The 26,902-nt window shown below is 32.5% G+C and overlaps 8 protein-coding genes across 13 annotated transcripts in view; 6 read left to right on the top strand and 2 right to left on the bottom strand.

Annotated features, from left to right (window-relative positions):
* Positions 1 to 26,902, bottom strand: part of LOC135140744 (RE1-silencing transcription factor-like) — a 163,667-nt gene that overhangs the window by 19,305 nt on the left and 117,460 nt on the right. The gene's annotated exons all lie outside the window — the stretch shown is intronic.
* The window catches only part of LOC135140732 (zinc finger protein 808-like), a 46,680-nt gene that overhangs the window by 9,608 nt on the left and 10,170 nt on the right, over positions 1 to 26,902 (top strand). The gene's annotated exons all lie outside the window — the stretch shown is intronic.
* LOC135140745 (zinc finger Y-chromosomal protein 2-like) lies at positions 4,977 to 15,113 on the top strand. The gene is made up of 2 exons (XM_064071422.1): positions 4,977 to 5,045; positions 13,277 to 15,113. Exon 2 carries the CDS (start codon positions 13,286 to 13,288, stop codon positions 14,270 to 14,272), a length of 987 nt encoding a protein of 328 aa, XP_063927492.1. The 5' UTR covers positions 4,977 to 5,045; positions 13,277 to 13,285; the 3' UTR covers positions 14,273 to 15,113.
* LOC135140624 (zinc finger protein 208-like) lies at positions 7,255 to 9,336 on the top strand. The gene is made up of 3 exons (XM_064071256.1): positions 7,255 to 7,303; positions 7,358 to 7,457; positions 7,507 to 9,336. Exon 3 carries the CDS (start codon positions 7,516 to 7,518, stop codon positions 9,250 to 9,252), a length of 1,737 nt encoding a protein of 578 aa, XP_063927326.1. The 5' UTR covers positions 7,255 to 7,303; positions 7,358 to 7,457; positions 7,507 to 7,515; the 3' UTR covers positions 9,253 to 9,336.
* LOC135140629 (RE1-silencing transcription factor-like) lies at positions 9,508 to 12,605 on the top strand. Of its 2 annotated transcripts, XM_064071262.1 has the most exons (3): positions 9,510 to 9,569; positions 9,702 to 10,600; positions 10,656 to 12,605. In XM_064071262.1, exon 3 carries the CDS (start codon positions 10,850 to 10,852, stop codon positions 11,930 to 11,932), a length of 1,083 nt encoding a protein of 360 aa, XP_063927332.1. In that variant the 5' UTR covers positions 9,510 to 9,569; positions 9,702 to 10,600; positions 10,656 to 10,849; the 3' UTR covers positions 11,933 to 12,605. The 2 variants fall into 2 exon arrangements, with proteins under 2 accessions (XP_063927333.1, XP_063927332.1); XM_064071263.1 differs by lacking the exon at positions 9,702 to 10,600 and having other exon boundaries at positions 9,508 to 9,569.
* Positions 13,008 to 26,902, top strand: part of LOC135140734 (zinc finger protein 761-like) — a 33,716-nt gene continuing 19,821 nt past the window's right edge. The window contains exons 1-2 of one of the 2 annotated variants that reach the window (XM_064071403.1): positions 13,008 to 13,074; positions 13,128 to 13,227. The gene's annotated coding sequence lies outside the window, so the exon portion shown is untranslated. Of the gene's footprint in view, positions 13,228 to 26,902 lie in introns of both variants that reach the window. The other variant, XM_064071404.1, reaches the window with a different exon arrangement.
* On the bottom strand, positions 19,474 to 21,606 carry LOC135140444 (zinc finger protein 99-like). Of its 2 annotated transcripts, XM_064070989.1 has the most exons (3): positions 21,566 to 21,606; positions 21,381 to 21,492; positions 19,474 to 21,328 (listed from the first exon to the last, which is right to left on the bottom strand). In XM_064070989.1, exon 3 carries the CDS (start codon positions 21,317 to 21,319, stop codon positions 19,565 to 19,567), a length of 1,755 nt encoding a protein of 584 aa, XP_063927059.1. In that variant the 5' UTR covers positions 21,320 to 21,328; positions 21,381 to 21,492; positions 21,566 to 21,606; the 3' UTR covers positions 19,474 to 19,564. The 2 variants fall into 2 exon arrangements, with proteins under 2 accessions (XP_063927059.1, XP_063927060.1); XM_064070990.1 differs by lacking the exon at positions 21,566 to 21,606 and having other exon boundaries at positions 21,381 to 21,549.
* Positions 24,543 to 26,703, top strand: LOC135140583 (zinc finger protein 711-like). The gene is made up of 2 exons (XM_064071193.1): positions 24,543 to 24,808; positions 24,861 to 26,703. Exon 2 carries the CDS (start codon positions 24,870 to 24,872, stop codon positions 26,310 to 26,312), a length of 1,443 nt encoding a protein of 480 aa, XP_063927263.1. The 5' UTR covers positions 24,543 to 24,808; positions 24,861 to 24,869; the 3' UTR covers positions 26,313 to 26,703.

Genomic DNA, 26,902 nt, shown 5'->3' with positions numbered 1-26,902 from the left:
TTAATGATCAAATTCTATAGAAAATAAAAAGTAAAAATTAAATTATGCAACCAAGTATACACAGTCTCCGATTTCATAGCAAAAATTGACCGATATTACATTCAAAAGAAAACGGTAAATATTTTGATGTGAGTTTACGGAAAAAAATCTTTAAACTGCACATACATGTAAACAGAAACAAAAAAATTTTGCTTAAAAATAAATACAGGTTTAAAAGTGGATAACCGATATTTCTCTACAAAAATTTACCATCCTAAACACGTTTGAAGTGTTTTGTTATGAAAAGATGATACGATACTGAAAAACATGTTTTTAATTTCTCGTAGAGAAATAAGGATTTTGCAGTGAAGCGCCGCCCCCTTGGCTCACGACGAATAAAAAAATCATCACAATTGAGATGGGGCGGGTGGGCGGGGCTATATTATGCCTTTTAGAAACTTAAAAAATGTCTAAAATGGTAAATATTTGTAGTAAATCCACCACTTTTCTTCTACAACCTCTTTAAATACGGCAAAAGTTGAACATCAAAGTCGCTAGTTATTATTCGCCGTGCGCCAAGGGGGCGGAGCTTAACTGCATAATATTTTTTTCTTTATAAGAAATTAAAAAATGTTTTTGAGTATGGTGTTGTTTAAAGAATACTAGGTATATTAAGAAAAAAAGGCAAAATATAAACCCCGCCCACCCACCCCATCTCGATTGTGATGATTTATTTTTATTCTATCAATTTTTCAAGGTAGATTATCATCAACTAATATAATTTTTCGTGTATTTTATTGAAGAACTTTTTAAGTATCGATTTTTCTAAAAAATCAAAAGCTTCCAATATTCTAAAATCGATACTTAAAAAGTTATTCAATAAAATACACGAAAAATTCATGTCTGTTGATGACAATTTACCGTGAAAAATTGATAGAATAAAAATAAATCATCATAATCGAGATGGGGTGGGTGGGCGGGGTTTATATTTTCCCTTTCTTTTTTAATATACCTAGTATTCTTTAAACAGCACCATACTCAAAACTATGTTTTTAATTTCTCATAGAGAAAGAAGGATTTTGCAGTTAAGCTCCGCCCCCTTGGCTCACGACGAATTAAAAAAAAATCATCACAATCGAGATAGGGTGGGTGGGCGGTCCTACATTTTGCCTGTTTTTTTCTTAATATATGTAGACTTATTTCGACCACAAGAAACTTAAAACATGTTTAAAATTGTAAATTTTTATAGTAATCAACTTAAATCCTCCGCTTTTCTTCTACAACCCCTTTAAATACGGCAAAAGTTGAGCGTCAAAGTTACTATCAACGGCAACTTGGCAACGAAGTTTATAAATGACAATTTTCAGCTCTAAAAGCAAAATGTCAGCGAATTTTTCATTCGTTGTCAGAGTGGAAGGAGGAGCTTAATTTAAAAATCGATATTTATCAATAAAAATTTACCATTTTAAACATGTTTTAAGTATTTTGTTATGAAATGAAGTTCGTATATTAAGAAAACAAAATTACTCAAATTTTTATAAATACAAAATTTGTATCAGCATTTTTGTATTTTATGACTATTTTTTAAATAATAAAATTTTAAAGAAATAGACAATTAAATGTTTCAGGGATATTTGTTGTTTTACCAACATAAAATAGTAAGTTTTAATCTTTATTTCCATCGGAAAATTACAACATGCAGTATAAATTTAAAAGTTACTCAAAATTCAGATTTGTTGATGATAATGTACCTTAAAAAATTGATGGAATAAAAATAAATCATCACAATCGAGATGGGGTGGGTGGGCGGGTTTCATATTTTCCCCTTCTTTTTTAATATACCTAGTGTTCTTTAAACAACACCATACTCAAAACCATGTTTTTAATTTCTCATTGAGAAACAAGGATTTTGCAGTTGCGCTCCGCCCCCTTGGCTCACAACGAATAAAAAAATCATTAGAATTGAGGTAGGGTGGGTGGGCGGACCTTATATTTTACCTTTTTGCAAAGTCGATATTTACTAATACAAATTTTCCATTTTAAACATGTTTTAAGTTTCGTGTTGTGAAAAGAAGTCTACACATATTAAAACAAAAATGCAAACCGTAAGCCCGCCCACCCGCCCTATCTCAATTGTGATGATTTTTTTATTGGCCGTAAACCAAGGGGGCGGAGCTTAACTGCAAAATACTTATTTATTTACAAGAAATTAAAAACATGTTCTTGAGTATCGTGTTGTTCAAAGAGTTCCATGTATATTAACAAAAAAAGACAAAATATAAACCCCGCCCACCCACCCGGTCTCAATTGTGATGATTTATTTTTATGCTATCAATTTTTCAAGGTAGATAATCATCAAAAATATAATTTTTCGTGTATTTTATTGAAGAACTTTTTAAGTATCGATTTTTCTAAACAATCAAAAGCTCCAATATTCTAAAATCGATACTTAAAAAGTTATTCAATAAAATACACGAAAAATTCATGTCTGTTGATGACAATTTACCGTGAAAAATTGATAGAATAAAAATAAATCATCATAATCGAGATGGGGTGGGTGGGCGGGGTTTATATTTTCCCTTTCTTTCTTAATATACCTAGTATTCTTTAAACAACACCATACTCAAAACTATGTTTTTAATTTCTCATAGAGGAGTTTGCAGTTACGCTCCGCCCCCTTGGCTCACGACGAATAAAAAAAATCATCACAATCGAGATAGGGTGGGTGGGCGGGGCTACATTTTGCCTTTTTTTTCTTAATATGTGTAGACTTATTTCGATCACAAGAAAATTGTCTAAAATTGTAAATTTGTAGTAATCAACTTAAATCCTCCACTTTTTTTCTACAATCCCTTTAAATACGGCAAAAGTTGAACCTCAAAGTTACTATCAACGGCATGTTTTTGAGTATCATGTTTTTCAAAGAATGCTAAGTATACTAAGAAAAAAGGGCAAAATATAAACCCCGCCCACCCACCCAATCTCAATTGTGATGATTTTTTTATTCTTGAAAACTTGAAACACATTTAAAAAGGTAAATTTTTGTACGGAAATGTGGATTTTGCAATTAGGCTCTGCCCCTCGGTTTACGACGAATAAAAAAAATGACCAGAATTGAGATAGGGTGGGTGGGTGGGGCTTATATTTTTCCTTTTTTCTCAATATACGTGGTAGTTTTTTCAGAACAAGAAACTTAAAACGTGGTTAAAATGGTGAATTATTCTAGACAAATATGAATCTTGCAATTAAGCCCCGCCTATCGATATGACAACGAATGAAAAATTCATCACAATTGACAGCTGAGATCGAGGCGGGTATGGGTTGGGCCTAATCTTTGTCTTTATTTTTTTCTTAATATACACAGAATCCTTTGAACAACACGATACTCAAAAAGATGTTTTTAATTTGTCATAGAGAAATAAGGATATTGCACTTAAGCTCCGCCCTCTTGGCTCACGACGAATAAAAAATCATCAGAATTGAGATAGGGCGGGTGGGCGGGGCTATATTTTGCCTGTTTTTCGTAATATGTGTAGACTTAATTCGACAACAAGAAACTTAAAACATGCCTAAAATGGTAAATGTTTGTAGTAAATCCACCACTTTTCTTTTACAACCTCTTTAAATACGGCGAAAGTTGAACATCAAAGTTACCATCAACGGCAACTTGGTAACTAAGTTTATAAATGACAATTTTGAAGTCTAAAAGCAATGCCAGCGAATTTTTCATTCGTTTGTTTAGAGTGGAAGGAGGAGCTTAATTTCAAAATCGATATTTATCGATAAAAATTTACCATTTTAAACATGTTTTAAGTATTTTGTTATGAAATGAAGATCGCATATTAAGAAAACAAAATTACTCAAATTTTTATAAATACAAAATTTGTATCAGCATTTTTGTATTTTGTGACTATTTTTTAACTAATAAAATTTTAAAGAAATAAACAACTAAATGTTTCAGGGATATTTGTTATTTTACCAACATACAATAGTAAGTTTTAATCTTTATTTCCATCGGAAAATTACAACATGCAGTATAAATTTAAAAGTTATTCAAAATTCAGATTGTTGATGATAATCTACCTTAAAAAATTGATGGAATAAAAATAAATCATCACAATCGAGATGGGGTGGGTGGGCGGGGTTCATATTTTCCCCTTCTTTCTTAATATACCTAGTATTCTTTAAACAACACGATACTCAAAAACATTTTTTAATTTCTTGTAAATAAATAAGTATTTTGCAGTTAAGCTCCGTCCCCTTGGTTTACGGCCAATAAAAAAATCATCACAATTGAGATAGGGCGGGTGGGCGGGTCTACATTTTTCTTTTTTTTTAATATGTGTAGTCATCTTTTCACAACAAGAAACTTAAAACTTGTTTAAAATGGTCAATTTGTATAGGGAAATATAGATTTCTGTTTTTTTTTTTAATTCATACATTTAGTTTTCTTAGTATAACACATATAACATATTACACATGGCAATTTCTCGTAGAAAAATTAGTATTTTCAATTAAGCTCCACCCCTCGGCTTACAACGAATAAAAAAAATTCATCAGAATTGAGATAGGGTGGGTGGGCGGGGCTTATATTTTGCCTTTTTTTCTTAATATCGTAGCCATCTTTTCATAACAAGAAACTTAAAACATGGTTAAAATACTACATTTTTGCAAGGACATATGTTTTAAGTTTCATATTGTGAAAAAAAGTCTACAAATATTAATAAAACAAACAGGCATAATTTAGCCCCGCCCACCCGCCCAATGTAAATTGGGATGATTTTTTTATTCGCCGTGAGCCAAGGGGGCGAATCTTAACTGCAAAATTCTTATTTCTTTGCAAGAAATGAAGAACATGTTTTTGAGTATTGTGTTGTTTAAAAAATACTAGGTATACTAAGAAAAAAAGGCAAAATATAAACTGGTTTAACAAGTGTACCCAATATATAGCAACTGAAGTTACTAACTAGGGATATTTTCTATTTGGCCATTTTTGACGTAAAAATGTTGGGTTAAAGATTAAAGTTTCAAAATCTTTTTGTAAGAGTCCTGGAAGAATTTTTTTGGTAACCAAAGTTGCATTTGTTTCTCCAGTGTAATACTAATAAGACGTTTCAGGCAACCAAAATGTCAACTTTGGAGTTTTCCAAATCTCTTCGAACATTGGGAAGATCTTCATGGAAAAACGTCCACAACTGTAAACTGTGTCCCTATTTTACAACATCGCTTTTCCTTATGGTGAACCACGCGAGACGACACCGTTTATCTCAGGAAAAATATACGTGCGAAAAGGCAAAAATTGAAGAGTATCATTGTAAAGACTGCGATTTTAAAACGGAACTGACGATTCTGTTCAAACAACACATTAATAAAAATCACGGTGTTAAAAACGAGTCTAGGGACGATTTATCACTGCAGGACTTCAGTGTGCAGACGTACGTTTGCGAAAAGTGCGATTTCGAAACAAATCTGTTGTTAAAGTGGCTTCAACATACTTCAGAATGCACGGGAAAAAAAGAAAATCTAGCAAGTGTGAGTTCTGTCAAAGAGAATACAAATATTTTCCATTTCAAGAAAATTGACGGAAAACGTTGGTATTATTGTACGAAATGTTCCTACAAAGTTAGAAATAAAGCTAAGTTAAAATGTCATATGAGTAAACATGATTTAAACAAACAATATGCGTGTGATGAGTGTCCATTTAAAACCAAATGGAAAGGAAATCTAAGCAGTCTCATAAAACAAAAGCATTTATTATGCATGGGAAAAAAAGAAAATCTAACAAATGTGAGTTCTTCAAAAGAAAATACCACACATAGTTTCAATTTCAAGAAAATTGACGGAATACGTTGGTATTACTGTGCGCTATGTTCCTACAAATCTAGAGATAAAGCTAATTTAAATCGTCATATGAGAAAACATGATTCAAACAAACAACATGCGTGTGATAAGTGTCCATTTAAAACCAGTTATAAAGGAAATTTAAGAGATCACATAAAACGAAACCACTTAGACGAACGAGATGTTGAATGGCACAAATGTGAAAAATGTCCCTACAAAACTGTAAACAAAAGTCATTTAACTAGACACATAAACAACTTACACTTGAAAGAAGAACAAGGTGAATGGCACCAATGCAACGAGTGTCAATTCAAAACTAGGTATAAATGCCATTTAAAGACTCATGCAATTTTAAAACATATTACGTGATACGAATGCGAACAGTGCCAATTTAAAACAAGGGACAATAGATCTTTAAGACACCATGAGAATGTGAAACATTTAAAGAAACAAAATTCCGAATGGTGGAAGTGTAAAAAGTGTTCATTTAAAACCGTAAAAGAATACAATGAGTGTCTGCTGAACAAAAATAAGTTGTACAAATGTAAATATTGCCCATTCAAAACTACATCGGTGTCGTATTTACAAAAACATGTAATTTCTCTACATTTGGATGACAAAGAAATTAAATGGCACGAATGTGACAAATGTCCGTACAAAAGTAAAATTAAATCAGATTTAAAGAAACACAAAGATTATAAACATTCAGAAGAAGCAAAGTGGTATGAATGTGCCAAGTGTTCGTATAAAACGAAAATAAAAAGCAATTTAATACAGCATGTACATGTTCATTTTGATATCAAACCATATCAGTGCGAATATTGTCCATATAAAACGAAACGTACTTGTGATTTAAAGACTCATTTAAATCACCGCCACATTAATTTACTTTAAGTTTGGTGTAATAGTATTAAGTCGATGTATTTTATGACTATTTTTTCATTAGAATTAAGAAAAAATTAAACGTTTTATTTTCCACGTTAAATAAATATAATGCCTTAAAAAAAACATTTTCGTAATACGTAGATGCGAACGATCAAGTTTCCTCAATGACGTCACCAGGTCATGATTACACTTTACATATATGCTTATTATTATCATCACAGTGTTTGTTACTTAATATAGACAGAAAATTCACTTAAAACACTTCTCAATTCATGCTTCATGCATTTTCGGTAGGCAGCGATCTATTGTTTTTTAAGTTCATGGAGATGTATGAATATAGTTATTAGTGGTTATTTAACGACCGAATTGGTTAATAAAGACTATTAAAAACGCCGAGATTGTTAACTAGCCATTAATAAGTGTAGTTTCTGGAATAATATTATTAATAAAAATGTTGTTATCGTAAAACTAGGGGACTCGTTTAACAAGTGTAGCCAATATATACCAACTGAAGTTACTAACTAGGGATATTTTCATTTTCTATTTGAGACTACCTCAATCAACCTAACCTTTAAAATGTCAACAAATAATCATTTTTGTAATTATTTAAGCCGGAAAATGATTACATGTAGTGAAAATTACTGTGTTTTAGCTGAAACGAGAACTATCGAAAATAAATTTTAATGTGAAAATGTTAGGTTAAAGATTAAAGTGTCTAAAGCTTTTTGTAAGAGTCCTGGAACGATATTTTGGTAACCAAAGTGGCATTCGCTTTCCCCGTGTACTAATAAGAGGTTTCAGGCAACCAGAATGTCAACTTTGGAGTATTCCGAATCTGTTCGAGCATGGGGAAGATCTTCATGGAAAAACGTCCACAACTGCAAACTGTGTCCCTATTTTACAACATCGGTTTTCTTAATGGTAAACCACGTGCGACGACACCGTTCATCACAGGAAAAATATACGTGCGAAAACGCCAAAATTGAAGAGTTTTATTGCAAAGACTGCGATTTTAAAACGGAATTAACGATTCTATTCAAACAACACATTAATAAAAATCATAGCCTTAAAAGCGAATTTAGGGACGATTTATCAATTGAGGACTTCAGTGTACAAAACTACGTTTGCAAAAAGTGCGACTTTGAAACAAATCTATCGTTGAAGTGGCTTCAACATACTTCAAAATGCGTGGGAAAAAAAGAAAATCTAGCAAGTGTGAGTTCGTGGAAAGAAAATACTACATCTAGTTTCAATTTCAAGAAAATTGACGGAGTACGTTGGTATTACTGTGCAATGTGTTCATACAAAGTTAGAAATAAAACTAATTTAAAACGTCATATGAGAAAACATGATTTAAACAAACAATATTCATGTGACAAGTGTCCATATAAAACCAGATGGAAAGAAAATTTAAGCATTCACATAAAACAAAACCACTTAGACGAACGAGATGTTGAATGGCACAAATGTGAAAAATGTCCTTACAAAACCGTAAGAAAAATTTATTTAACGAAACACATAAACAACTTACACTTGAAAGACGAAGAAGGTAAATGGTACCAATGTGACGAGTGCCAATTCAAAACAAGGTATAAATGTCATTTAAAAACTCACGCAATTTTAAAACATGGACCGTGGCACGAATGCGAACAGTGCCAATTTAAAACAAGGGACAAAAGATCTTTAACACACCACGAGAAAGTGGTGCATTTAAAGAAACAAAATGCTGAAAAGCGTAAATCATTTAAAACCGAAAATTCGTTTAACTCGAACGATGAAGACCTTAAGAGTAAGTGCTACGAATGTGAATATTGCCCATTCAAAACTAAATTGGCGTTCAGTTTACAAAAGCATGTAGTTTCGCAACATTTGAATGACAAAGAAATTAAATGGCACGAATGTGACAAATGTCCGTTCAAAAGTAAATTTATTTCAAATTTAAAGAGACACAAAGATTATCATCATTCAGAAGAAGCAGAGTGGCATGAATGTGACAAGTGTTCGTATAAAACGAAAGTAAAGCACAATTTAATACAGCATGTACATGTTCATTTTGACATCAAACCATATAAGTGCGAATACTGTCCATATAAAACCAAACGTAGTTCTTTTTTAAACATTCATATAAGTAAGTACCACGAAAATCAGATCTGTTCAGATGGTAAAGATGTTAAATGGTACAAGTGTGATAAATGCCCTTTCAAAACTAGAGGAAAAGATTATTTAAAAAGTCACATAACCAACTTACATTTGAATGAAGAAGAGATTAAATGGCATCAGTGTAATGAGTGTCCATTTAAGGCAAAAAAAGCCTATCGTTTAAAATGTCATGTCATTTGTAAACATTTGAATGAGGAAAAAATCAAATGGTACGAGTGCGAATATTGTCCACATAAGGCGAAACTCAAGGAATATTTAACGGCCCATATAAATAAATATCATGTTGAAAAAACGGACGCTAATAAATGGCACAAATGCGATCAGTGTCCTTTCAAAACAAAATTTGTAACATTTCTTTATAAACACAAAGATGAACGACATAAATAGGACTTAATTTAAATTTTAATTTAAGTTTGGTGTAGTAGTATTAAGTCGATTGTATATATCCAAGTACGATTTAGTGTTTCAAGGAATTTGTTGTATTTCATCATAATTTTTTCATTAAAATTAAGAAACAAATTAAATGTTTTATTTCACATGTTAAACATAGGCAACAATGTGCAAATTTAGTGCTTTTTGGGTGGTTGGTAGTACTACTAGGGAATTTCTGTTCAGAGGGTTGGTAGAAGTTGATTTGGGGGATAGAGGGGGAGAGGCGTCACGTCGGTTTGTTTCAGTTTGTTTGGTGTGAGTGAAACCACGTGGTGAGTTAGCTTGTTAACTTAATGTGACTCGATCTTGAAATGTGTGGCAATTAGTAACTTTTATGAAATAGAAATATATCTGTGTCCTTGTTATGCTCCGTCTTTTCGACAGCAGGTATTTTTTGCTTCCAGTATGGCGATCCTGTTACTGTCATTTGGCCGTCAATTGCCTTGGTGGTAACACGTCTTCCACGACTGTTTGCTGGTTACCGGTGACACTTTCTCGTTGAATAGGGCTGGAGTTACTTTGGGACTGGAATAGTGTTCTTTCCGGTCCGTTAACTCAATAATTCTAGTACAGTCTGTCGTAACCTCAAATCGTAAACACATCAACCTTTCGTTGACAGATAGCGAAAATTACTAGCCTCGCGCTATCTTTGTTTAACACATAGGTTAGGTTCCTCTCTGTCGAATTCCGACCACAGGCAGTTTGCCGTACTTTCTAAAAGTAATAGTAGATCTAGTGACTTTATGTTAACTAGGTTAAGTTTAGTTGGTTTGGCAGTTGACAAAAAAGGGAAAGCCCTAACATGTGGTGTAAATTTGTTTTGTCGTTTATGTCAGGATTTGAATCGTTAACTGGTTCTAACACAATTTAACAGTTTGTTTAGATAAAGCACTTGTAATTTTGTTAACTTTGCAATTTCTCTTTCTCTGTCTCACAATTTCAGCTTCAGTGTTTGTTATTTTATTATTTAGCTTCTTATACTTTCAATATAGACAGAAAATTCATTTAAAACAGTTCTCAGTTCATGGAGATGTGAGCCAAAAGAATGAATATAGTTATTAGTAGTTATTTAACGACCGAATTAGTTAATGAACACTATTACAAAACGCCGAGATTGTTAACTAGCCATTAAGGGTAGTTTCTGGAATAATATTATTAATAAAAATGTTGTTATCGGAAAACTAGTGGACTCATTTAACAAGCGTTGCCAATATATACCAACTGAAGTTACTAACTAGGGATATTTTCAATTTGACCATCTCAATCAACCTAACCTTTAAAATGTGAACAAATAATAATTTTCGTAATTATTTAAGTTAGAAAATTAGCATATTTAATATCGATTTTTTGTGTTTTAGGTGAAACGAGAACAATCGCCCACTTATCAGAGTCTAATTCGCCTCGAATTGTATTTTTCCAAAAAAAAGTCAGGTTAGAATTTTGATCAGAAGATCACAATTTCTAAAACGACAACCACCGACGATCATTTCTGAAGATCTAGGCAACCGAAGTTGCGTTTGCCTGTGTATTAAGACGGTTTTAAACAATTAAAATGTCAACTTTGGAGTATTATGAATCTCTTCGAGGATTGGGAAGATCTTCATGGAGAAACGTCCACAACTGTAAACTGTGTCCCTATTTTACAACGTCGCTTTTCTTAATGGTGAACCACGTGCGACGCCACCGTTCATCTCAGGAAAAATATACGTGCGAAAACGCCAAAATCGAAGTGTACCATTGTAAAGACTGCGATTTTAAAACGGAACTAACGATTCTGTTCAAACAACACATTAATAAAAATCACAGTGTTAAAGGCGAATCTGGAGACGATTTATTACTGCAGGACTTCAGTGTACGAAATTACGTTTGCGAAAAGTGCGATTTTGAAACAAATTTGTCGTTGAAGTGGCTTCAACATACTTCAGAATGCACGGGAAAAAAAGAAAATCTAGCAAGTGTGAGTTCTGTCAAAGAGAATACAAATATTTTCCATTTCAAGAAAATTGACGGAAAACGTTGGTATTATTGTACGAAATGTTCCTACAAAGTTAGAAATAAAGCTAAGTTAAAATGTCATATGAGTAAACATGATTTAAACAAACAATATGCGTGTGATGAGTGTCCATTTCAAACCAAATGGAAAGGAAATCTAAGCAGTCACATAAAACAAAAGCATTTATTATGCATGGGAAAAAAAGAAAATCTAACAAATGTGAGTTCTTCAAAAGAAAATACCACACATAGTTTCAATTTCAAGAAAATTGACGGAATACGTTGGTATTACTGTGCGCTATGTTCCTACAAATCTAGAGATAAAGCTAATTTAAATCGTCATATGAGAAAACATGATTCAAACAAACAACATGCGTGTGATAAGTGTCCATTTAAAACCAGTTATAAAGGAAATTTAAAAGATCACATAAAACGAAACCACTTAGACGAACGAGATGTTGAATGGCACAAATGTGAAAAATGTCCCTACAAAACTGTAAACAAAAGTCATTTAACTAGACACATAAACAACTTACACTTGAAAGAAGAACAAGGTGAATGGCACCAATGCAACGAGTGTCAATTCAAAACTAGGTATAAATGCCATTTAAAGACTCACGCAATTTTAAAACATATTACGTGATACGAATGCGAACTGTGCCAATTTAAAACAAGGGACAATAGATCTTTAAGACACCATGAGAATGTGAAACATTTAAAGAAACAAAATTCCGAATGGTGGAAGTGTAAAAAGTGTACATTTAAAACCGTAAAAGAATGCAATGAGTGTCTGCTAAACAAAAATAAGTTGTACAAATGTAAATATTGTCCATTCAAAACTAAATCGGGGTCGTATTTACAAAAACATGTAATTTCTCTACATTTGGATGACAAAGAAATTAAATGGCACGAATGTGACAAATGTCCGTACAAAAGTAAAATTAAATCAGATTTAAAGAAACACAAAGATTATAAACATTCAGAAGAAGCAAAGTGGTATGAATGTGCCAAGTGTTCGTATAAAACGAAAATAAAAAGCAATTTAATACAGCATGTACATGTTCATTTTGACATCAAACCACATCAGTGCGAATATTGTCCATATAAAACGAAACGTACTTGTGATTTAAAGACTCATTTAAATCACCGCCACATTAATTTACTTTAAGTTTGGTATAATAGTATTAAGTCGATGTATTTTATGACTATTTTTTCATTGAAATTAAAAAAAAAAATTAAACGTTTTATTTTCCACGTTAAATAAATATAATGCCTCAAAAAAAACATTTTCGTAATACCTAGATGCGAACGATCAAGTTTCCTCAATGACGTCACCAGGTCATGATTACACTTTACATATATGCTTATTATTATCATCACAGTGTTTGTTATTTTATTATCAACCGCCTCAACTATTATACTTAATATAGACAGAAAATTCACTTAAAACACTTCTCAATTCATCCTTCATGCATTTTCGGCAGGCAGCGATCTATTGTTTTTTAAGTTCATGGAGATGTATGAATATAGTTATTAGTAGTTATTTAACGTCCGAATTGGTTAATAAAGACTATTAAAAACGCCTAGAATATTAATTAGCCATTCATGTAGTTTCTGGAATAATAATTATTAATAAAAATGTTGTTATCGTAAAACTAGGGGACTCGTTTAACAAGTGTAGCCAATATATACCAACTGAAGTTACTAACTAGGGATATTTTCATTTTCTATTTGACACTACCGCAATCAACCTAACCTTTAAAATGTCAACAAATAATCATTTTTGTAATTATTTAAGCCGGAAAATGATTACATGACTGAAAATTACTGTGTTTTAGCTGAAACGAGAACTATCGAAACGATATTTTAATGTGAAAATGTTAGGTTAAAGATCAAAGTGTCTAAAGCTTTTTGTAAGAGTCCTGGAAGGATATTTTGGTAACCAAAGTGGCATTCGCTTCTCCCGTGTACTAATAAGAAGTTTCAGGCAACCAAAATGTCAACTTTGGAGTATTCCGAATCTGTTCGAACATGGGGAAGATCTTCATGGAAAAACGTCCACAACTGCAAACTGTGTCCCTATTTTACAACATCGATTTTCTTAATGGTAAACCACGTGCGACGACACCGTTCATCACAGGAAAAATATTCGTGCGAAAACGCCAAAATTGAAGAGTTTTATTGCAAAGACTGCGATTTTAAAACGGAATTAACGATTCTATTCAAACAACACATTAATAAAAATCATAGCCTTAAAAGCGAATTTAGGGACGATTTATCAATTGAGGACTTCAGTGTACAAAACTACGTTTGCAAAAAGTGCGACTTTGAAACAAATCTGTCGTTGAAGTGGCTTCAACACACTTCAAAATGCGTGGGAAAAAAAGAAAATCTAGCAAGTGTGAGTTCGTGGAAAGAAAATACTACATCTAGTTTCAATTTCAAGAAAATTGACGGAGTACGTTGGTATTACTGTGCAATGTGTTCATACAAAGTTAGAAATAAAACTAATTTAAAACGTCATATGAGAAAACATGATTTAAACAAACAATATTCATGTGACAAGTGTCCATATAAAACCAGATGGAAAGAAAATTTAAGCATTCACATAAAACAAAACCACTTAGACGAACGAGATGTTGAATGGCACAAATGTGAAAAATGTCCTTACAAAACCGTAAGAAAAATTTATTTAACGAAACACATAAACAACTTACACTTGAAAGACGAAGAAGGTAAATGGTACCAATGTGACGAGTGCCAATTCAAAACAAGGTATAAATGTCATTTAAAAACTCACGCAATTTTAAAACATGGACCGTGGCACGAATGCGAACAGTGCCAATTTAAAACAAGGGACAAAAGATCTTTAACACACCACGAGAAAGTGGTGCACTTAAAGAAACAAAATGCTGAAAAGCGTAAATCATTTAAAACCGAAAATTCGTTTAACTCGAACGATGAAGACCTTAAGAGTAAGTGATACGAATGTGAATATTGCCCATTCAAAACTAAATTGGCGTTCAGTTTACAAAAGCATGTAATTTCGCAACATTTGAATGACAAAGAAATTAAATGGCACGAATGTGACAAATGTCCGTTCAAAAGTAAATTTATTTCAAATTTAAAGAGACACAAAGATTATCATCATTCAGAAGAAGCAGAGTGGCATGAATGTGACAAGTGTTCGTATAAAACGAAAGTAAAGCACAATTTAATACAACATGTGCATGTTCATTTTGACATCAAACCATATAAGTGCGAATACTGTCCATATAAAACCAAACGTAGTTCTTTTTTAAACATTCATATAAGTAAGTACCACGAAAATCAGATCTGCTCAGATGGTAAAGACGTTAAATGGTACAAATGTGAAAAATGTGCTTTCAAAACTAGAGGAAAAGATTATTTAAAAAGTCACATAACCAACCTACACTTGAATGAAGAAGACATAAAATGGCATCAGTGTAATGAGTGTCCATTTAAGGCAAAAAAAGCCTATCGTTTAAAATGCCATGTCATTTGTAAACATTTGAGTGAAGAAAAAATCAAGTGGTACGAGTGCGAATATTGTCCACATAAGGCAAAACTCAAGGAATATTTAACGGCCCATATAAATAAATACCATGTTGAAAAAACGGACGCTAATAAATGGCACAAATGCCATCAGTGTCCTTTCAAAACAAAATTTGTAACATTTCTTTATAAACACAAAGATGAACGACATAAATAGGATTTAATTTACTTCAAGTTTGGTGTAGTAGTATTAAGTCGATTGTATACATCCAAGTACGATTTAGTGTTTCAAGGAATTTGTTGTATTTCATCACAATTTTTTTCATTAAAATTAAGAAACAAACTAAATGTTTTATTTTCCACTTCCTGATATATTGCTGACTTTATTATAAAACTTTTGCATTTTTTTAAATGTATTCATATAAAAAACCTCCTACTGGTTACTTTACTTGACGCATTTGAATAATCTGAATTTAAGAATATCGTTAAAATCAAATTAATAAGTTAAACATAGGCAAGCATGTGCAAGTTTAGTGCTTTTTGTGTAGTTGGTAGCTCTACTAGGGAATTTCTGTTGAGAGGGTTGGTAAAAGTTCATTTGGTGGCTAGAGCTAACCACGTCGTGAGTTAGCTAGTTAACTAGGTTAAGTTTAGTTGGTTTGGTAGTTGACAAAAAAGGGAAAGCCAGTTTATGTCAGGATTTGAATCGTTAACTGATTCTAACACAATTTAACAGTCAGGAGTTTGTAATTTTGTTAGCTTTGCAATTTCTCACCTCATACAATTTTTCTCTATCTCACAATTTTAGCTTCAGTGTTTGTTATTTTATTATTTACCTTCTTATCTATTATACATGATACTGATGTGAATATGTAACAAATGCGTTAGTAAAATAAATCAATCACTGTCTTTTTTATTCTAACACGTTTTTTCTTGACCCTTTGGACCCATACAACAAATATCTAAAATTGTGTCTTAATATTCTTATTGATCTGGCATCTTCTGAGTGTTGGAGAAAGATTCATTGGTAGAATTCTTCAGGTTATTTTTGTGAAGGCTTGTCCCAATATGCTGAGTTATCAAAAACTTCTTTTCACATGCGATCTGAACAATAAAATTAATTCATTTTGTGCAAGAAAATATCAATAAATTACGGAAATTCTTTAGAATTGGAACTAATGAAAATAATTGTGACGAATTCAAAAATAGAGCAATGTTAAAAGTTTGGATGTCTTACTCAATTTTTATAGCACATTCTTCGAAAAACAGATTGAAAATTTTCATCTACCACGGGTTCCGGATAATTTTTATCCAGCCGTGGAGACTTGCAGCAATTTTTGCCTTTTTGGACTCGAAATTCACTTGTCACTACCAAAATAAGGACCGACAAAATTAAAAATGAAACGGGTAATATTTTAGGTAACCGTTATTTTACAACACTAGAAAATTCACTTAAAACACCTCTCAACTGTTTATAAATCGAAAATTTCTCCCCGGAACCACACACTAAATTTTTCAAATACGTCTCATGCTTCATGCATTTTCGGTAGGTAGCGATCTATCGTTTTTTAAGTTCATGGAGATGTGAACCCAGAGTATAAATATAGTTATTAGTAGTTATTTAACGACCGAATTGGTTAATAAAGACTATTGAAAAAACGCCGAGATTGTTAACTAGCCATTAAGGGTAGTTTCTGGAATAATATTATTAATAAAAATGTTTGTAGCGGAAAACTATGGCACTCATTTAACAAGCGTTGCCAATATATACCAATTGAAGTTACTAACTAGGGATATTTTCAATTTGACCATCTCAATCAACCTAACCTTTAAAATGTGAACAAATAATAATTTTCGTAATTATTTAAGCTAGAAAATTAGCATATTTAGTATCGATTTTTTGTGTTTTAGGTGAAACGAGAACAATCGCCCACTTATCAGAGTCTAATCCACCTCGAATTGTATTTTTCCAAAAAAAGTCAGGTTAGAATTTTGTTTGCCTGTGTATTAAGACAGTTTTGAACAATTAAAATGTCAACTTTGGAGTATTCTGAATCTCTTCGAGCATTGGGAAGATCTTCATGGAAAAACGTCCACAACTGTAAACTGTGTCCATATTTTACAACATCGCTTTTCTTAATGGTGAATCACGTGCGACGACACCGTTTATCTCAGGAAAAATATACGTGCGAAAACGCCAAAATTGAAGTGTACCTTTGTAAAGACTGCGATTTTAAAACGGAACTAACGATTCTGTTCAAACAACACATTAATAAAAATCACAGCTTTAAAAGCGAATCTAGGGACGATTTATCAATTGAGGACTTCAGTGTACGAAATTACGTTTGCGAAAAGTGCGATTTGGAAACAAATCTGTCGTTGAAGTGGCTTCAACATACTTCAGAATGCACCGGAAAAAAAGAAAATCTCCAAAGTATGAGTTCGGTGAAAGAGAATACGACACATAAAGGTTGGTATTACTGTGCACTATGTTCCTACACATCTAGAGATAACGGTAATTTTAAACGTCATTTGAGAAAACATGCTTTAAACAAACAATATGCGTGTGATAAGTGTCCATTTAAAACCAAATGGAAAGGAAATCTAAGCATTCACATAAAACGAACCCACTTAGACGAACGTGATGTTGAATGGCACAAATGTGAAAAATGTCCTTACAAAACTACGAAAAAAAGTCATGTAACTAGACACATAACCAACGTACACTTGAAAGAAGAAGAAGGTAAATGGTACCAATGCAATGAGTGTCCATACAAAAGTAGGATGAAATCTAATTTAAAGATTCACGTAATTTCAAAACATCTAGATGAAGAAAAAATTACGTGGTATAAATGCGAACAATGCCAATTTAAAACTAGACAAAAAGGATCTTTAAGAAAACATATAAATATCCACATAAAGAAACAGAAGTGTTCATTCAAAACTGTAAATTCATTCAACTCAAACAATGAAGACGTTAAATCGAAACAAAAAAAATAAGTGTTATGTATGTGAGGAAAAGATTGTTTAAAAACTAATATAAACAACTTACACTCGAATGAAGAAAACATCAACATTGAGACGATTGTATACATGAAAGTACGATTTAGTGTTTCAAGGAATTTCTTGTATGACAATTTTTTCATTAAAATTAAGAAAAAACTAAACGTTTTATTTTCCACGTTAAATACAATGCCTCAAAAAAAAAATCCGTAACATGCAGATGCGAATTTTGGGGTGGCGTGATAAATTTTTTAGGGGGGGTGAACAAATATATTTTGATAAAAAATTTACCATGCCTATGATAACTTTAAAAGATCTCCAAGATTTCAAAGCATTCGGTTTTGTAGTTCCTGATTAAATAAATAAAATATATTCACGCATTCATTAATTTTTTTGAGTCAGCCTGTATATGCAAACTGACGTCATCATTTTTTTGGAGGGGACAAGTAAATATATCTTTTGATCTAAGCTCATCACTTCGTGATAAATAACCGTATTATTTAACAGTGGATATTTAACCAAAAAGTTAATGTTTTAAATAACCGTAAAAAGCGATATATAACACAATTTACCAATTGATGTAGACAGAAAATTCACTTAAAAATTAAGCCTCAAGCTTCATGCATTTTCGGTAAGCAGCGATCTATCGTTTTTTAGGTTCATAGAGATGTGAACCCGAAGCTGTGCCCAAAGTATGAATATTGTTATAGTAGTTATATAACAACGAATTGGTTAATGAAGACTATTAAAAAAACTCCGAGATTGTTAACTAGCCATTAAGGGTAGTTTCTGGAATAATATTATTAATAAAAATGTTATTTTATGAAAACTAGGGCCATAGTAGGGTTGGTTGAGGCATGTCGACCAAATGAAAAATATCCCTAGTTAGTAACTTCACGACCTATCTATAAAATTAAAAAGATAATAGATCGCTGCGTACTTTTTCTGACATTGAGTTATTGAAAATAATTATGCACTTGGCGCTGCCACTATATATATGTTTTCTATGAAAACAGAGTAAAATCACTTCCATGTCAAGTCGATTTCCAAATGGGCCTTATACATTTTACCAAAAGTTTTAACCACATTGTGTAAACTTGTTTTTAAGATATTTATGAACTTATTAACATTTGATTCTTTTACGTAAATTTCATAGTTAGCTAAGGGGCATTTTGTACGACAAAATATATTTAAACAGTACGCTGTGATAACCCAAACATCCCGCGTTAAATTGTCACGTTAAAAAAAATTGGAAGCCCGCGAAAAATTCAAAAATTTGGCCTTCGCTATGATCGCCCAACAAAATGGAACCCTACATTGTGTTGTGTTGAAATCAAATTAAACGTTCTGAATAAATGTAAATATCTAAATATCAGCGACAGCAGCACCATAACGCAATAAGATTGTGGTGATCTAACTATGTCATAGGGGGCGTTGTAGCACGAGCGAAGTTTGGGGCTCCTGGTTGTGGCTGTTCTCCTACCCAGAACGGTGATTCAAGCAAAGAAACCTTGTTCATAATTTGATAAACGAAGGATGAGTCCTGACTAAATGAATTTCAAAATTCCTCGAGAGACGTATTGTATCTACAAACAAGTGAGACGTTTTTGAAGTGAATTTTCTATTTTAACAGATAAGGAGGTACATAATAATAATAAGCATATATTTGTGTAATGTATAATCATGACCTAAGGACATTTAGTTTCTTTCTTAATTCTAATGAAAAAACTACACCAAACTTAAAGTAAATTAAGTCCTATTTATGTCGTTTTTCTTGGTGTTTATAAAGAAATGTTACAACTTTAGTTTTGTAAGGACACTGATCGCATTTGTGCCATTTATTAGCGTCCGTTTTTTCAAAATGGCATTTATTCATATGAGACGTTAAATAAGTCTTGAGTTTCGTCTTATGTGGACAATATTCGCACTCGTACCACGTGATTTTTTCTTCATTCAAATGTCTACAAATTATATGAGATTTTAATTGATGCAAAAGTTTTGCCTTAAATGGACACTCATTACACTGATGCCATTTAATCTCTTCTTCATTCAAGTGTAAGTTGGTTATGTGCTTTTTTAAACAATCTTTTCTTCTAGTTTTGAAAGAACATTTATCACACTTGTGCCATTTAACATCTTTACCATCTGAATAGATCTGATTTTTGTGGCGCTTACTTATATGAGTCTTTAAATAATAACTGCGTTTCGTTTTGTATGGACAATATTCGCACTGATATTGTTTGATGTCAAAATGAACATGTACATGCTGTATTAAATTGTTTTTTACTTTGGTTTTATACGAACACTTGGCACATTCGTACCACTTTGCTTCTTCTGAATGATTATAATCTTCGTGTTTCTTTAAATCTACTTTAAATTTACTTCTATATGGACATTTGTCACATTGGTGCCATTTAATTTCTTTGTCATCCACATGTAAAGCAATTACATGCTTTTGTAAATTCGGCCTCCACTTAGTTTTGTATGGGCAATATTTACATTCATAGCGCTTATTTTTGTTGAGCAGACATTCATTACACTCTTTTGACAAAGTTACCGTTTTAAATGAACACTTTTTACACTTCCACCATTCGGGATTTCGTTTCTTTAAATGTATCACATTCTCGTGGTGTCTTAAAGATCTTTTGTCCCTTGTTTTAAATTGGCACTGTTCGCATTCGTACCACGTAACATGTTTTACAATTGCGTGAGTCTTTAAATGACATTTATACCTAGTTTTGTATGGACACTCATCACATTGGTACCATTTACCTTCTTCTTCTTTCAAGTGTAAGTTATTTATGTGCCTAGCTAAATAGTTTTTTATTATGGTTTTGAACGGGCATTTTTCACATTTGTACCATTCAACATCTCGTTCGTCTAAGTGGTTTCGTTTTATGTGATTGCTTAAATTTCCTTTCCATCTCGTTTTAAATGGACACTTATCACACGCATATTGTTTGTTTAAATCATGTTTACTCATATGACATTTTAAAACAGATTTACTTTTAACTTTGTAGGGACATAGCGCACAGTAATACCAACGTATTCCGTCAATTTGCTTGAAATTGAAACTGTAAGTAGTATTTTCTTTTGAACAACTTACACTTGCTAGATTTTCTTTTTTTCCCGTGCATTCTGAAGTATGTTGAAGCCATGTCAACGACAGATTTGTTTTGAAATCACACTTTTCGCAAACGTAATTTCGTACACTGAAGTCCTGCAGTGATAAATCGTCTCCAGATTCGACTTTAACGCTGTGATTTTTATTAATGTGTTGTTTGAACAGAATCGTTAGTTCCGTTTTAAAATCGCAATCTTTACAATGATACTCTTCAATTTTTGCGTTTTCGCACGTATATTTTTCACGAGATAAACGGTGTCGTCGCACGTGGTTCACCATAAAGAAAAGCGATGTTGTATAATAGGGACACTGTCTGCAGTTGTGGACGTTTTTCCATGAAGATCTTCCCCATATTCGAAGAGATACGGAATACTCCAATGTTGACATTCTGGTTGCCTGAAACGTCTTGTTAGTATTACACTGGGGAAGCGAGTGGAACTTTAGTTACCAAAATATTCTTCCAGGACTTTGAAGTTTTTGAAACTTTAATCTTTAACCTAACATTTTCAAATTAAAAATATCGTTTCGATGGTGGTAGCGTCCGATAGTTCTCGTTTCAGCTAAAACACAGTAAATTTACAGTACATGTAATCATTTTCCGGCTTAAATAATTATAAATTATTATTTGTTTACATTTTATAGGTTAGGTTGGTTGAGGTATGGTTAAATAGAAAATATCCCTAGTTAGTAACTTCAGTTGGTATATATTGGCTACACTTGTTAACCGAGTGCCCTAGTTTTCATAAAATAACAATTTTATTAATAATATTATTCCAGAAACTACCCTTAATGGCTAGTTAACAATCTCGGCGTTTTTTTAATAATCTTCATTAACCAATTCGTTGTTAAATAACTACTATAACAATATTCATATTTTGGGTTCACATCTCCATAAACTTAAAAAACGATAGATCGCTGCGTACCGAAAAATCTACTGTGCCGAAAATGCATGAAGCTTGAGACATGGCCGACTAGTATAAAGATTATGGCCTGTCCAAGAGGTACCATACGTGTTGCCATCTATTAATAATTATACTTAATAATTTTGATAAATTTTAATTTGGTTTGACATTATGAGACTTCAAAACGTGTAATGGTGGTTTGTTTCGGTATGAATGCATTTGTGCCTTTCAAAAAATGTTAATAATTCTTTTGTCGTGTTTGAATTATTAATAGATGGCAGCACGTATGGTACCTCTTGGACAGGCCATAATCTATACTAGTCGGCCTTGGTTTGGGCATGGCCGACTAGACTAGTACAAAGATTATGGCCTGTCCAAGAGGTACGATACGTGTTGCCATCTATTAATAATTACACTTAATAAATTAGCAAAATTTTAATTTGAGTTGACATTATGGGACTTCAAAACGTGTAATGGTGGTTTGTTTGGGTATGAATGCTGTTAAGTTTGATGGATTATGAATAAGAGCAGCGGACAGTCGTTTTATAGTTTTATTAAATAAATAACAAGTGTGTTCTAGAGCGAGTATGATATTATGACCGTTAGGTCCAGAGATTGAATATAAAGACTATGTTAACCGCTTGAAGAGTGCTTGAAGAGTGAATGATGAATAGTGAATGATGTTCCCTGTGTTTCAAGGTGGTGGTGGCTCTGGCTCCCACCCTTACGGGTGGAGAGGGGTGAAACAGGTCCCCGCCAGAGGCACTAACAAATGCCTTTGTGCCTTTCAAAAGGTGTTAATAATTCTTTTGTCGATTTTGAATTATTAATAGATGGCAGCACGTATGGTACCTTTGGCATTCCTTTGGACAGGCCATAATCTTTATACTAGTCGGCCATGGTTTGGGTTATCTCAGCGTACTGTTTAAATATATTTTGTCGCACAAAATGCCCCTTAGCTAACTATGAAATTTACGTACAAAAGCATGTTATTGCTCTACATGTGGATGACAAAGAAATTAAATGGCACCAATGTGACAAATGTCCATACAGAAGTAAATTTAAAGTAGGTTTAAAGAAACACGTGTAAGCGGCAACCGTTTATGCTGACGCCAGTAGTTCCCCGACCTTCGAGATGGCGGTGATGACGTCACCGCCTTGGGCGACGCTGGAGGGGAACGAGAGGACGCCAGTACCACTTCGGACACAAGCTGTGCACGTTGTTAATCATTTATATTTTCAAATAAATTCGTAAAAGACTTTTCTGGCTTATACACGAAGATTATAATCATTCAAAAGAAGCAAAGTGGTACGAATGTGCCAAGTGTTCGTATAAAACCAAAGTAAAAAACAGTTTAATACAGCATGTACATGTTCATTTTGACATCAAACAATATCAGTGCGAATATTGTCCATTTAAAACGAAACAGAGTTATTATTTAAAGACTCATATAAGTAAGCTCCACAAAATTCAGATTTATTCAGATGGTAAAGATGTTAAATGGTACAAGTGTGAAAAATGTTCTTTCAAAACTAGAAGAAAATATTGTTTAAAAAAGCACATAACCAACTTACACTTGAATGAAGAAAACATCAAATGGCATCAGTGTAATGAGTGTCCATTTAAGGCTAAACTTTTGCATCAATTAAAATCTCATATAATTTGTAGACATTTGAATGAAGAAAAAATCAAGTGGTACGAATGCGAATATTGTCCACATAAGACGAAACTTAAGACCTATTTAACTTCCCATATGAATAAATGGCATTTTGAAAAAACGGACGCCAATAAATGGCACAAATGCGATCAGTGTGCTTACAAAACCAAAATTGTAACATTTCTTTATAAACACCAAGAAAAACGACATAAATAGGACTTAATTTACTTTAAGTTTGGTGTAGTTTTTTCATTAGAATTAAGAAAGAAACTAATTGTTTTATTTTCCACTTTAAATAAATATACTGCCTCATTAGGTCATGATTACACATTACATAAATATATGGATATATCAGGTAAATTATTTGTTTGAATCACCGTTCTGGGTGGGAGAACAGCCACAACCAGGAGCCCCAAACTCCGCTCGCGCCACAACGCCCCCTATGACATAGTTAGATCGCCACAATCTTATTGAGTTATGCTGTTGCTGTCGCTGATATTTAGATATTTACATTTATTCAGAATGTTTAATTTGATTTCAACACAACACAATGTAGGGTTCCATTTTGTTAGGCGATCACAGCCAAGGCCAAATTTTTGAATTTTTCGCGGGCTTCCAATTTTTTTTAACGTGACAATTTAACGCGGGATGTTTGGGTTATCACAGCGTACTCTTTAAATATATTTTGTCGTACAAAATGCCCCTTAGCTAACTATGAAATTTACGTAAAAGAATCAATTGTTAATAACTTCATAATTACCTTAAAAACAAGTTTACACAATGTGGTTAAAACTTTTGGTAAAATGTATAAGGCCGATTTGCAAATCGACCTGACATGGAAGTGATTTTACTCTGTTTTCATAGAAAAAAAAAAATTTATAGTGGCAGCGCCAAGTATCTAATTTTTTTATGAAATTGAGTTATTCATGCGAAAATATTTAGAATACGAAGGTGCATAATTATTTTCGTAGCAATAACTCAATGTCAGAAAAAGTACGCAGCGATCTATTTTCTTTTTAATTTTATAGATAGGTCGTGAAGTTACTAACTAGGGATGTTTTTCATTTGGCCGACATGCCTCAACCAACCTAACCTATTAAATGTGAATAAATAATCATTTTTGTAATTATTTAAGCCCGAAAATGATTACACGTACTATAAATTTACTGTGCTTTAGTTGAAACGCCAACAATCACGGTCTAATCAGCTCAAATTGTATTTTTCAAAAAATCGAAACGTCATTTTTCACGTGAAAAAGTTAGGTTAAAGATGAAAGTTTTATAACCTTTTTGCATGAGTCCTGGAAGGATATTTCAGTAATCAAATTTGCATTCCCTTCCCCAGTGTAATACTAATAAGACGTTTCAGGCAAGCAAAATGTCAACTTTGGAGTATTCCGAATCACTTCGAGAATGGGGAAGATCTTCCTGGAAAAACGTCCACAACTGTAAACTGTGTCCCTATTTTACAACATCGGTTTTCTTTATGGTGAACCACGTGCGACGTCACCGTTCATCTCTTGAAAAATATACGTGCGAAAACGCCAAAATCGAAGAGTATCATTGTAAAGACTGCGATTTTAAAACGGAACTAACGATTCTGTTCAAACAACACATTAATAATAATCACTGCTTTAAAAGCGAATCTGGGGACGATTTATCACTTCAGGACTTCAGTGTACAAAACTACGTTTGCAAAAAGTGCGATTTCGAAACAAATCTGTCGTTGAAGTGGTTTCAACATACTTCAGAATGCACGGGAAAAAAAGAAAATCTAGCAAGTGTGAGTTCTGTGAAACAGAATACAAATATTTTCCATTTCAAGAAAATTGATGGAAAACGTTGGTATTATTGTACGAAATGTTCCTACAAAGGTAAATATCAATCTGTTTTAAAATGTCATATGGCAAAACATGATTTAAACAAAAAGTATGCGTGTGATAAGTGTCCATTTAAAACCGTATATAAAGCAACTTTAAGAGATCACATAAAACGAAATCACTTAGACGAGCGAGATGTTGAATGGCACAAATGTGAAAAATGTCCTTTCAAAACTCTACGAAAAAGTAATTTAAAACATCATATGAGAAAACATGATTCAAACAAACAGTATGCATGTGATAATTGTCCATTTAAAACCATATGGAAATTAACTTTAAGAAATCACATAAAACGAAACCATTTAGACGAACGAGATGTTGAGTGGCACAAATGTGAAAAATGTCCTTACAAAACTGTAATAAAAAGTGATTTAAAAACGCACATAAACAACTTACACTTGAAAGAAGAAGAAGGTAAATGGTATCATTGCAATGAGTGTCCATATAAAACTAGGGCTAAATCTAGTTTAAAGAGTCACGCAAATTTCAAACACCTAGATGAAGAAAAAGTTACGTGGTATAAATGCGAACAGTGTCAATTTAAAACTAAGGACAAACAATCTTTAAGACGCCACGTGAATGTGATCCATTTAAAGAAACAAGATGCCGAAAGGTGTATGGATAAAAAGTGTTCATATAAAACCGTAAATTCGTTTAAGAAAGACGTTAAATCAAAAGAATGTAAATATTGCCCATACAAAACTAAATGGGGATCGAATTTAAAAAGGCATGTAATTTCTCTACATTTGGATGACAAAGAAATTAATTGGCACCAATGTGAGCAATGTCCGTACAGAAGTAAATTTTATTCAAAGTTGAAGAAACACAGAGATGTTAATCATTCAGAAGAACCAAAGACTTGCTTAAATCACCACTACATAAATCAGATGTTTTTTGATGGTATAAGTGCGAAAAATGTTCTTTTTAAAAATATTGTTTAAAAAGTCACATAAACAAATTACACTTGAAGGAAGGAGACATCAAATGGCATCAGTGTAATGAGTGTCCATTTAAAGCTAAACATTCATATCAATTAAAACGTCATGTAATCTGTAGACATTTGAATGAAGAAAAAATCAAGTGGTACGAGTGCGAATATTGTCCACAGGAAACGAAACTCAAGACTTATTTAACGTCTCATATGAATAGATGCCATTTTGGAAAAACGAAAATTGAATGATACAAATGCGATCAGTGTCTTAACAAAGAAAACTACTTAAGAAGAATTATATTTGTTTTAAGTTTTTGGTAGTAGCCTTTAAATATTTGTATCATCACATTTTGTATCTCGTGACTACTTTTTCATTATAATTTTAAAGTAAAAAAAAGTAACCAAGTGTTTTATTTTCCTCATTATAACTAGTTATTTAATACACAAGTGTAAAAACCGCCATAAATAGATTTCGAAAACTAATAATTAAAAAACTAAACACTATTAGCAATCTCGAGTAAGAAATTAAAGTGTATTTGACTTAGGGGCGCTTTTCCAAATTTGGGGTTCACCACTACGCATTAGAACGCATTCTACCAG

This window comes from Zophobas morio, unplaced genomic scaffold, assembly GCF_036711695.1.
Source record: "Zophobas morio isolate AGI-343-1 ecotype UQ-CSIRO unplaced genomic scaffold, CSIRO_AGI_Zmor_V1 ptg000040l, whole genome shotgun sequence".
Lineage (NCBI taxonomy): Eukaryota > Metazoa > Arthropoda > Insecta > Coleoptera > Tenebrionidae > Zophobas > Zophobas morio.
This window is presented reverse-complemented; position numbering and strand designations above follow the sequence as displayed.